This window comes from Nilaparvata lugens, chromosome 12 (genome assembly GCF_014356525.2).
Source record: "Nilaparvata lugens isolate BPH chromosome 12, ASM1435652v1, whole genome shotgun sequence".
In the NCBI taxonomy this organism is placed as follows: domain Eukaryota; kingdom Metazoa; phylum Arthropoda; class Insecta; order Hemiptera; family Delphacidae; genus Nilaparvata; species Nilaparvata lugens.
In genome coordinates, this window is record NC_052515.1 from 24,537,974 (window position 1) to 24,549,851 (window position 11,878).

The 11,878-nt window shown below is 35.5% G+C and overlaps 3 protein-coding genes across 3 annotated transcripts; 1 reads left to right on the plus strand and 2 right to left on the minus strand.

Moving 5' to 3' along the window:
* Positions 1 to 1,686: 1,686 nt before the first annotated feature.
* On the minus strand, positions 1,687 to 2,112 carry LOC120353937. The gene has a single exon (XM_039439494.1). The coding sequence runs from the start codon at positions 2,110 to 2,112 to the stop codon at positions 1,687 to 1,689; it is 426 nt and encodes a 141-aa protein (XP_039295428.1).
* A 2,681-nt stretch (positions 2,113 to 4,793) lies between these two features.
* Positions 4,794 to 5,219, minus strand: LOC120353938. Its single transcript, XM_039439495.1, has one exon. The coding sequence runs from the start codon at positions 5,217 to 5,219 to the stop codon at positions 4,794 to 4,796; it is 426 nt and encodes a 141-aa protein (XP_039295429.1).
* A 372-nt stretch (positions 5,220 to 5,591) lies between these two features.
* Positions 5,592 to 10,471, plus strand: LOC120353879 (basic salivary proline-rich protein 1-like). The gene is made up of 2 exons (XM_039439263.1): positions 5,592 to 5,863; positions 9,563 to 10,471. Exons 1-2 carry the CDS (start codon positions 5,626 to 5,628, stop codon positions 9,754 to 9,756), a joined length of 432 nt encoding a protein of 143 aa, XP_039295197.1. The 5' UTR covers positions 5,592 to 5,625; the 3' UTR covers positions 9,757 to 10,471.
* Positions 10,472 to 11,878: the final 1,407 nt, after the last annotated feature.

An 11,878-nucleotide genomic window follows, 5' to 3' on the forward strand; every position in this document is an offset into this window, starting at 1 on the left:
ACTTGAAATGGGAATTAAATACTGCATTATTCTCTACATTAATAATTGAATGTCTTAACTGTTGCGGTATTTTAATGAAAAATGAATTAAACTCTGTAGCAATACGTTTTATATCAGTGATTGTCTCTGAATTGATTTCTAAACTTATAACATCATGCTTTGATTCCCGATCTCCTATCAAGCTGTTTACTATTCTCCATTGAGTTTTTAAATTACCTGAGCAATTATCAAATTTTTTCAAGTAGTACTGCTCTTTTGCTTTTCTCAGATCGGATTTTAATTTATTTCTGAATGTTCTGTAATATTCTTTCAAATTTAAATCATGTGGTCTTGAAATCGTAAGTTTGTACAGTTTTTTCCTTCTATTGATTCCTTTAAATAAATAGTCAGAAATCCATGGAGTTGATTTATTATTGATAAAAACACTTTTTCGGGGTCTACTGCATTTACACTTATCTATTGAGTCTGATAATAGCTTGGTGAACGAATCGAAAGCAGCTGAGACGGAGTTCTTATCTAAGACGCTCTCCCATTGCAAACTTTGTAACTCTACTTTCAGTTGATCGAAATCAATCACAAGGCTGCTTCTTTCCGTGGCATCTTTAACGTGATAACGTTTTCTTATATCTAGCTCTAGACGTACCATTGAATGGTCAGTAATTCCAAGGTGCAGTACTATAGCATTGTAATCAACTAATTGTTTTATTTGGTTGAATCGGATGAAACAATGATCTAAACAACTCTGACTATCACCAACTATTCTTGTAGGCTCATTTATAAGGCAGTCTAATCCGTGGCTAGCCATCTGGCTAAGATAAGAATCAGCTACTCTATCATCAAGCAGTAAATTGCAATTTATATCTCCGGTGAAAATAATATTCTTTCCTTTTAGAGAAGCTATCATGCAATCGATATCATCGAGAAATTCCTGTATCGGAATACTATGTAAACGGTAAACTGCCAAAACAATGAATTCAATGTTATCATCACAACAATTAAGCTGCAAACAGTCGGCTGACCGCTTATCTGAGCTACCTAAAATGCTACATCTGTATTGTGATTTGGCGTAAACTATTACCCCTCCGGCTCGATAGTTATCATTACAACAACCATAAGCATTGTAACCATCAATTCGAAACAAGTTTATCTCATCGGTAGATATCCATACTTCAGTTAGTATTATAAAGTCCGGAGACATTTCAAAGTTATTTAATTCAACTAAAAACAAATCAAAATTCTGCCTTAGGCTACGGATATTCTGATTTATAAAAACTAGAACATGATTAGAATCAGACATTGAAAGAATGTGACAAATTTATTATTACTGTAGAATGAACTGATACTAAGAACTTTGTTTTTATACTCATTCTGTGAGCTTGCCTTCTAGCAATAAAGACAGAGATTGATATTATTTCCAATTTAGTAATAGAGAGATTAAAAGAAATGTAAAACAATAAAGAGATTGAATAATGTGAAAGAAATAAGCTTTTCTTATAATATCTATATATGTCTTTGAATAAAGAAACTAATAAAAAATACCTACAAGTAATGGGTACTTCGGTCTCACCGTGACAACAAAAGTAAGAGTAACGAAAACAAGAGTATAAAAAATAAAAATAAAAATATAGCTTATCAATTTAAAACAATGCAAAAAATAATAGAATAACATAAAAGTAACAAAAGGACTTACAAATCTTTCAGGTCTTCAATTTTCCTAACAGTTATCACATTTGATCCCTGTTTCTTTCTTAGAAAAATTTTACCACTTCTGACCCATAGATACTCAAAGTTCTTATCTTTTTTCACTTGTCGGGCCGCATTGTAGAGGCTACGCCGAGCAGGTGACAGGCTCTCATTAATGTAGATCGGCACCGCGGGTCCTGAGGTCAGACCCATGTCATGCGTGTTGAAGTTGCGCTTCACGCGGCGTTTCTGGAGTAGCTCTTCTGAATCCAGCCTCCGTACCATTTTTACAATGATACCAGGATGCTTGTCAGACCCCACCCTGGAACGCAGGCGATGGCATGCATCTATCATCGTGTCCTCTATTGGATACCCTAGCGAACGACCCACATCTTTGACGATTGCAACAACATTTTCTCCTTTCTGCATCGGTACTCCATGTATTTCTACTGTGTTACGACGCGAGTACTGCTCACAATCCTCAACCCTCAGCTCAAGATCAGCTATCTTCCTTTGAAGCCCATTATTTTCACTTCTCAGTTCATCCACCGTTTTCACCAACTTGGAAATTTCACCTTTCTGCTCCTCGACCGTCTTCCTAGCTTCTGCAACTTCTGCAACTTATATATCTACCTTGTAAGGCGTGTGTTCGTGGCTCATAAGTCTGTTCACAGCTTTTGATGTTGCGTTATAATTTGAAAAATATATTGTTCAACATTTTCTATGATCTTCAAATAGTTTTACGATATTGTGCTATCATTTTCATACATTGCTGAACCATTTTTGTAATTTTCGTCATTCAGGGAGTCGAGGGTGGTCCACCCGGCTCAGGACCCATGTACGGAGGTCCGGGAGGGGCGAGAGGTGCCGAGGGGGGTGGCATGATGCCCCAAAGCCAGAGTCTGCCAGCCAACGTGGGGGGGATGCCTCCCCAGCAGGGGGGTGGTCCCCCAGGAGGTCCTCCTGGGCCCCCCTCGGGTGCTCCTCAGCCCCCCGACGCCGAAATGCAGTCGGACGAATCTCAGTCTGACTCCGCCCCCCCTCCGCAGCATGCCAAGATGGCTTATGAGTCAGGTTTGTAGAATATTAATGAATGAATGAACGAATAAGATATAAAATAACTTTATTATAATTTTCTTAATATCTTATGAACGATGACAAGTTAGAGAGTTAGGGCTGTTCGGTAGCCTACACTTGTTTTTATTCAAATTGGATAATCTTTTTAATATAATTTTCCTCCACCTCCTGACTGAAGTGCTTACTTTACTCCCTGGAACATAATACTAAAGTGTCACTTTTTCGCTCTCGGGAGGAGAAAACAGGAAAACTCCCTAGAGCGTGAAGTAACTCCATTTAAATAACATGGGGAGCATCTCCATTTTAAAAACGTACATTTGAAATAGGTTTGAAGGTCTAAGCTCAGATGAAGAAGCATATAGAGTAGTCATTAAACCAAATAAATTCAATACCTCAACCAGACATTTGATCAATATATGAAATTTGTTTGTATGCTAAAATTATTACAATTAAATTATACAATAAAAAATTTTTTATTCCATATTATTCAAAATACCAGCCAACGAATATTCCTCATTAACCAATCAAATTTGAAACTGGAACTTCATCATAGTTGTAGTTGTGGCGGCCATTGATTACAACTTTTGCCGACAGATAGCGCTTAGCCAGCCCAGCTGTTTACTTTTATATTATGTTGTAACACATGTTTGGTCACGTACGTTTTTAAAAATGATTTTATTTGCAGTTTTTATAAAAATGTAGGTGGAGGAAAAATGTTGTGTATATCACGAGTGAAATAGTATATTTCGCACCTAGGGTCGAAAATGTACGTTTTCCGGCTCGAGATCGCGGTTTTCAAGTTCGAGACGAAGTCGAGAACTTGAAGCGTTCGAGAGCCGGAAAAACATTTTTGCCCGTGTTGCGAACGCTATTTTTCGCCACACAAAAAAAACTTCCCAATATATAAGAAATTGGAAAATAAATAAAATTCAAACAGCGTATTTTGATAGTTTGAATCTTGGTTATGACAACTTTCACTGTCAATTAATTTCAATATTACTATTAATAATTTACAATAGTGACAATATTTTTATACTATTAATATTTCGAATAATTGTTTGAATTTTTATAGCTCGCGCTTTGCGCCTGGTGCAATATCTCATGGATAGATGGATGAATAGAATTTTCATTACTATTTTGAAATAATGTGATTAAAAAATTAATATAATTGCATATTTCACAGTTTTGTCCCAAAATATATCTAAAAAATTGATTGAAATTTAAATTACGGTAACTAATATAAAAAATAGCTAATAAAAGTCGAAATTCATCGACAAAAAAAATGTCATTGACCGAGGTTCGAACCTAGATCATGTTTGTATTTCACTGAACTTTGATGTATCACGCCTTTACGCTCTCGGCCATTGTTTAATGTTGATCGTAGAGGCCTGTAAGTCAGGTAACGTACTATGTAGGCTACTATAATATTGTGTATAGCGGCAAACTTGAAGCCGGTTTGCCGGCATTTTTACAACAAAATATTGCTCTGTAAATAGTTAAATCATAGAGAAAACATTCGAAGATTCAATCTTGAGTGGGCCTAATGTTTTCTCTATATGGTTTGATATTGAAGAAAAATTATCTAAAAGTTTTAATAATGAATTACGGAAAAATTACTAGGAATTTTTCAGTCAAGGCTGAGTTTCACCAGTAGGCTTACCTTAAACTTTAGATCTCTGCTGTATTTTCCTATTATTATTGTTGATTGTATTGCATTAAGAAGTGGAATTCGATAATAAAAAAGAAACAATTATTACTCTACCTCACTTTTAAATATTGATACAATTATTGTCTTTGATTTCAAATTCGATTCTTCACTTTTAAATACTTGCGATACGTACCTTTCTGACAATGGACAATGCAGCCAACATTATATTGTTGAGGCTATAGAGATATCATCGTATTCTATTGTTTGATATCAAACAAAAGTAAGAGTAACGAAACAAGAGTATAAAAAATAAAAATAAAAATATAGCTTATCAATTTAAAACAATGCAAAAAATAATAGAATAACATAAAAGTAACAAAAGGACTTACAAATCTTTCAGGTCTTCAATTTTCCTAACAGTTATCACATTTGATCCCTGTTTCTTTCTTAGAAAAATTTTACCACTTCTGACCCATAGATACTCAAAGTTCTTATCTTTTTTCACTTGTCGGGCCGCATTGTAGAGGCTACGCCGAGCAGGTGACAGGCTCTCATTAATGTAGATCGGCACCGCGGGTCCTGAGGTCAGACCCATGTCATGCGTGTTGAAGTTGCGCTTCACGCGGCGTTTCTGGAGTAGCTCTTCTGAATCCAGCCTCCGTACCATTTTTACAATGATACCAGGATGCTTGTCAGACCCCACCCTGGAACGCAGGCGATGGCATGCATCTATCATCGTGTCCTCTATTGGATACCCTAGCGAACGACCCACATCTTTGACGATTGCAACAACATTTTCTCCTTTCTGCATCGGTACTCCATGTATTTCTACTGTGTTACGACGCGAGTACTGCTCACAATCCTCAACCCTCAGCTCAAGATCAGCTATCTTCCTTTGAAGCCCATATTTTCACTTCTCAGTTCATCCACCGTTTCACCAACTTGGGAAATTTCACCTTTCTGCTCCTCGACCGTCTTCCTAGCTTCTGCAACTTCTGCAACTTATCTATCTACGTTGTAAGGCGTGTGTTCGTGGCTCATAAGTCTGTTCACAGCTTTTGATGTAGCATTATAATTTGAAAGATATATTGTTCAACATTTTCTATGATCTTCAAATAGGTTAAAGATATTGTGCTATCACTTACATACATTGCTGAACCCTTTTTGTAATTTTCGTCATTCAGGGAGTCGAGGGTGGTCCACCCGGCTCAGGACCCATGTACGGAGGTCCGGGAGGGGCGAGAGGTGCCGAGGGGGGTGGCATGATGCCCCAAAGCCAGAGTCTGCCAGCCAACGTGGGGGGGATGCCTCCCCAGCAGGGGGGTGGTCCCCCAGGAGGTCCTCCTGGGCCCCCCTCGGGTGCTCCTCAGCCCCCCGACGCCGAAATGCAGTCGGACGAATCTCAGTCTGACTCCGCCCCCCCTCCGCAGCATGCCAAGATGGCTTATGAGTCAGGTTTGTAGAATATTAATGAATGAATGAACGAATAAGATATAAAATAACTTTATTATAATTTTCTTGGTACCTTATGAACGATGACAAGTTAGTGAGTCAAGGCTGTTCGGTAGCCTACACTTGTTTTTATTCAAATTGGATAATCTTTTTAATATAATTTTCCTCCACCTCCTGACTAAAGTGCTTACTTTAATCCCTGGAACATAATACTAAAGTGTCACTTTTTCGCTCTCGGGAGGAGAAAACAGGAAAACTCCCTAGAGCGTGAAGTAACTCCATTTAAATAACATGGGAAGCATCTCCATTTTAAAAACGTACATTTGAAATAGGTTTGAAGGTCTAAGCTCAGATGAGGAAGCATATAGAGTAGTCATTAAACCAACTAAATTCAATACCTCAACCAGACATTTGATCAATATATGAAATTTATGTTTGTATGCTAAAATTATTACAACTAGGTATTATAGTATATCACTATACTAAAAAAATGTATAAAAATTTTTTTATTACATGTTATTCAAAATACCAGCCAACGAATATTCCTCATTAACCAATCAAATTTGAAACCGTTTATGATCTGGAAAGAAAACGGAGTTAGCACTTTCAACAACCCATAACTCGCTTATTAGACCACTTGAAAATTTCAGTCGCCACTTTTTCTCACTCTTATAGTGATCTCAACAATTATATTGAAAAAGATTATCCAATTTAGAAAAAAGTGTACCAAACAGCCTTAAATTATAAATTGCCTGTATTTTGTGAATGGATAGACGAACTATTCAAATAGAATAAGAAACAACTAGAGTAGTATGGTAATAAAGTAGTTGCAATTTGTAGTAAATGCCAAAATAGTTTTCTAGACCTGAGACATGTTGTACTTAGTAAACCTAGTATCTTCTTCTGACGAATAAAATAATTATATTATGTTTGAAAATAATGAACATTATCAACAATTAATATATATGTTTAGATTTACCAGCATAACTTGAATCAGAGCTATTCTTACTATGTAGAAGGCGGTGGAAAAAAGTGGCAACTATGTCATCCTATCATCTACACTGACTATAACGTGATTCTCATTATGTAGCTTAACTTTCTTTTACTCATCCGTGGGAAAAAATCGTATCGTTATAACGAGTTTGTAAAGTAAATAAACGTTTTATCATAATCATAGAGAAACGATAGCATAAGTAGATATCCCATGGTATAGGGCGTTTATGTCGCAACTTTTACTGTTATCCCAAGCCGATAGTTCACGTAGTTCTTCCCATGCAGCTGTGTGACGCTGGTAGTCTCTCAAATTGTGCCGTTCATACACTCTCACCCCAACAAAACAGTAATAATTTACAATAATCGACAGTAATCGGCTTGAGATAACAGTGAAAGTTGCGACATAAATTCCCTATACCGTGGGATATCTACTTACGCTATTGTCTCTCTATGTCATAATGAATTCAAGCTTTTTCTAAAATGAACACAACTATACTAAGAAATTATGAATTTATCGTGCTTTATGAAATAAAAATACAATGTGACGAACTATTTAAATAGAATAAGGCGGGATGCACACCGGAGAAACGCATTTCGTGAAGCCCTCTTCTATGAAACTTGTTTCATGCAATCCGTTTCACTCGCGCATGCATACAAAAGAAACGTTCCCTGCTTAATCTTATCAGTCGATTGCGAGCAACTTTCGTTTCACGTTTCCTGAAACTTTTGCCGACAGATAGCGCTTAGCCAGCCCAGCTGTTTACTTTTTATATTATGTTGTAACACATTGTTTGGTCACGTACGTTTTTAAAAATGATTTTATTTGCAGTGTTTATAAAAATGTAGGTGGAGGAAAAACGTTGTGTATATCAAGATCGAAAAATATTCATTCTCCCTCAGGAAAATTGTTGCCCTCGGCTTCGCCTCGGGCTTTAAACTTTTCCCTCAGGGAGAAAAAACAGTACTTTTCACTCTAGATATACAAATAACTATTATTGTTAAGATCATTATAAGAGTGAGAAAAAGTGGCAACTGAAATTTTTAAGTGGTCTAATAAGCGAGTTATGGGTTGTTGAAGTGCTAATTTTCCAGATCATAAACGGTTTCGACCATATTAACAGACCTTCTCTTAGAATTTCAAAAAATGTATCTTTCCTAACTAAAACATTCTATTTCCCCATATCGTTCATAAATAAAAAAGTAAAATTTTGTTGTAAATTTGATAACTTGTTTATTTTGGCATTAATCGCGAAAAAACGCATATTAGAAGAACAAAGCCAATGATGTACTGAATGTATCAAAAAAAACTCCAATGGAAAATTTGAAACCGTTTATGATCTGGAAAGAAAACGGAGTTTAGCACTTCAACAACCCATAACTCCCTTATTAGACCACTTGAAAATTTCAGTCGCCACTTTTTCTCACTCTTATAGTGATCTCAACAATTATATTGAAAAAGATTATCCAATTTAGAAAAAAGTGTATCAAACAGCCTTAAATTATAAATTGACTGTATTTTGTGAATGTGGATGGACGAACTATTCAAATAGAATAAGAAACAACTAGAGTAATATGGTAATAAAGTAGTTGCAATTTGTAGTTAGTAAATGCCAAAATAGTTTTTTAGACCTGAGACATGTTGTACTTAGTAAACCTAGTAGGTATCTTCTTCTGACGAATAAAATAATTATATTATGTTTGAAAATAATGAACATTATCAACAATTAATATATATGTTTAGAGTTACCAGCATAACTTGAATCAGAGCTATTCTTACTATATAGAAGGCGGTGAAAAAAGTGGCAACTATGTCATCCTATCATCTCCACTGACTATAACGTGATTCTCATTATGTAGCTTAACTTTCTTTTACTCATCCGTGGGAAAAAATCGTATCGTTATAACAATTTTTGTAAAGTAAATAAACGTTTTATCATAATGAATTCAAGCTTTTTCTAAAATGAACACAACTATATTCAGAAATTATGAATTTATGATTTTATTATGAATGTGACGAACTATTTAAATAGAATAAGGCGGGATGCACACCGGAGAAACGCATTTCGTGAAGCCCTCTTTCATGAAACTTGTTTCATGCAATCCGTTCCACTCGCGCATGCATACAAAAGAAACGTTCCCTGCTTAATCTTATCAGTCAATTGCGAGCAACTTTCGTTTCACGTTTCCTGAAACTTTTTTCACGAAACTCGTTTCTCCGGTGTGCATCCCGCCTAAGAAACAACTAGAGTAATACTGTAATTAAGTCAATATGTTGACTTTTCTACTAGAAATGTTTTATTTTTGCGAAATAAATTTTGCAGGTCTTCTATGATCAAGCCATCATCTCCAGTTAAAGCTCTAAATCCAACTTGAGTATCGAAGCCGTGGGTTTTGAATAAATTGTGATTAAATAGAACATAAGTGTAAATACAACATAGATATTATCATCCAATATGAATACAACATATTGTTTTTGTATTTCGTAAGGCTTTTATTTCCAACTGAGAAGTACAGCTCTGGACAGAAAACGATGGGAAGCTGCCTACCAATCGAATGATTGAAGCTAAGGAAGAAGGCTTTAACTTTTCATTTTACAAAGTTTTGTGGATGAATAAAGTTTATTTCCTCAGACCAGTGTGTATCTAACCTTTTTTCTATAATGAAATATGTTATGTTTTCCTATAATGTTATGTTACTTTTACGTTTTAGGGGGTCACGGTAGCGAAGACATGAAACAGCCGATGCCACCACAGAGTCGCGGTGGTCCACCACAGAGTGGCGGCGACATGCCACCACAACACATGCAGCACCACGCACCACAGCCCATGGATGTCGACCAGAGTCGTGGTGTCCCCGAGTCAGCACAACCACAGACACCGCCACAGAAGCCCAACGATCAATAATCGCTTAACATTCTGTCAGTTAATTCACGAACATTACGGATCAGATATTTGTCAGTATGATTCAAACATATTTTGACTTTGTGTTGAGTGAATGAAATTTGGGGGACTAATAAAAAGAATATAGAGCTAGTGTTAAATCATATGTAATATAGTCATTAAATTTATTATATTGATTGAGCTATTTAATGGCTCATTGGAGGACTTGATATACAGTTAATGGAACTTTTTATCGTCTTAATAGATCATATTTACTGGAACGGATCTTCAGATGTACATTTACATTAAATGCGACTTCATTTGAGGAGCTACTTATCTTCTCAATAAATCATACACTTAGAAATGTGATTTTAAACATTTTTACTTTGAATATGAAGTATCTCGAATGGATTCTCCAAATAGAATGTCGCTGGTAGTAGTTTTTTATATGACTGATCAATTCTAGATCAATCTACGTAGATTCTGAAATTTTCAAATAAAGTTTTTCTTTCAATGAATCAAAGCAACTGATGGTAACCAGTTATTAATAATCTTCTACGTTTGGAAGCTGCGAAATCCAATTTAAAACTGGATGGTGTTATGCATCAGTAGACCAAGCGCCAAAACGAAAAGTTTCAGAAATGAAGGTTTTGTTAGAAGTCGTCTCTAAAATCATGGGCACCACCAATTTTGTTCTTGATTCTTGTACACATGTAATAAAATATCAGCTGTCATGAGATATGGTTATTATTCTGTTTTTTCATATCACTGACTCTGTAATTGAGAAAAATGTCGTTTAGTCTAGTATTGCTTAACTAAATATCCTCTTAAGCCAGTTTTTCAAAACTAGACCAAGCATAAATTAGGAGCTAGACGAACAGAAAACAATTCTTTACCTGTATTTTTTTATTGTATCAACAGTATAAAACATAAACTTGATATAAGGTTACAACTGAGATTAAGTTTTCACATAATAAAGTAGGTAGGTATTTTCAAGGTAAATCAAAAAACTCTTAAAAAATATTTTTAAAACAAGAAATAATATGTACATAAAAATAATATGTACAAAATCTAGTATCACTATCCTTCTATATATTTTTTTTTAATTTAGAAAAAAAAATGATCAAGTCATAAAATGACACTTCTAGTACCTGTAATCGTTATACTTGCTAATCAAGGACTCATCAATAATCTTCCTTCAAAAAGCAACAACTTTTCAAAATATGAAAAATATAGTGTTAATAGAAGTTAATTTATATTTTCTAGATCACTACTTCTTTATAAAAATGTTTATCCAGAATTGAAATACATAGATTAAGCAGTACATTTTATCATGAATACTAGGCTATAGGATTTACAACGGAAATACCAATAATTTATTCAAATTATCCAAGTTCCACTGTATCTGTTTCACTGATGTATCCAATGTCTATTCTTGTTCTTCAGTTTCAAAATCTAAAGAGCCATTAAAACCTTTGATGTCATCATCTATTTCATCACTTGAGAAGAGATTTCTGTATACATCCCTGGCATCAGCAGGTATGAATTTCATCAAAGACTTCAGGTCATTGAGTTTCTCAACAGACAGTGGTTTCCCATTTGGCCAAAGAGGGACACACAGCTCGCTGAAGGATGTAACTGTGGGACGTCCACGCTTTGGGTTCTTCTGTAAGTCAACTTCTACTGCTTGTCCCTCCAGCGAAGTTCTCATAAATATACTGTTTGGTTTAGTTTTTTTACCTCAATCAATCGAGTTTTGAGCCAGCTAACTGGTTGTTTCTCTATATCTTTTTTACGATTAGTAATATTCTTCTCCATTTCTGATGTTCCCACAAAGTCACAATGGCTCATGCGATGAACGATCAATGGATTCCTCTTCCTGCATCTTTTCATCACTGAAATGTAGTCCTCAGGGCTGTATATCCGCTCCTGGAATTTGAGGGCTGATTCAATGTCACCAAAATCACTATCATTTGGTAGAAAACTATGCCCTGGATACAGATATTTTATTGTTATCCTTTCAAGAGTTGGGTGGACCTTCATGATTGATTTTAGAATCAACACAAGCTTGATGTTCCTGTTCTGACCGCCGCATGAATCAGACCAGAGTATCAAGTGCTTCACTCCACTGCCCACTTCTTCCATT

Excerpts from the sequence above, each read along its gene's own strand:
- LOC120353937 (XM_039439494.1), bottom strand. The coding sequence starts at position 2,112 with ATGCAGAAAGGAGAAAATGTTGTTGCAATCGTCAAAGATGTGGGTCGT.
- LOC120353938 (XM_039439495.1), bottom strand. The coding sequence starts at position 5,219 with ATGCAGAAAGGAGAAAATGTTGTTGCAATCGTCAAAGATGTGGGTCGT.
- LOC120353879 (XM_039439263.1), top strand. The coding sequence starts at position 5,626 with ATGTACGGAGGTCCGGGAGGGGCGAGAGGTGCCGAGGGGGGTGGCATG. Across the intron at positions 5,864-9,562 it reads CAAGATGGCTTATGAGTCAG|GGGGTCACGGTAGCGAAGAC; the intron begins GTTTGTAGAATA and ends TTTACGTTTTAG.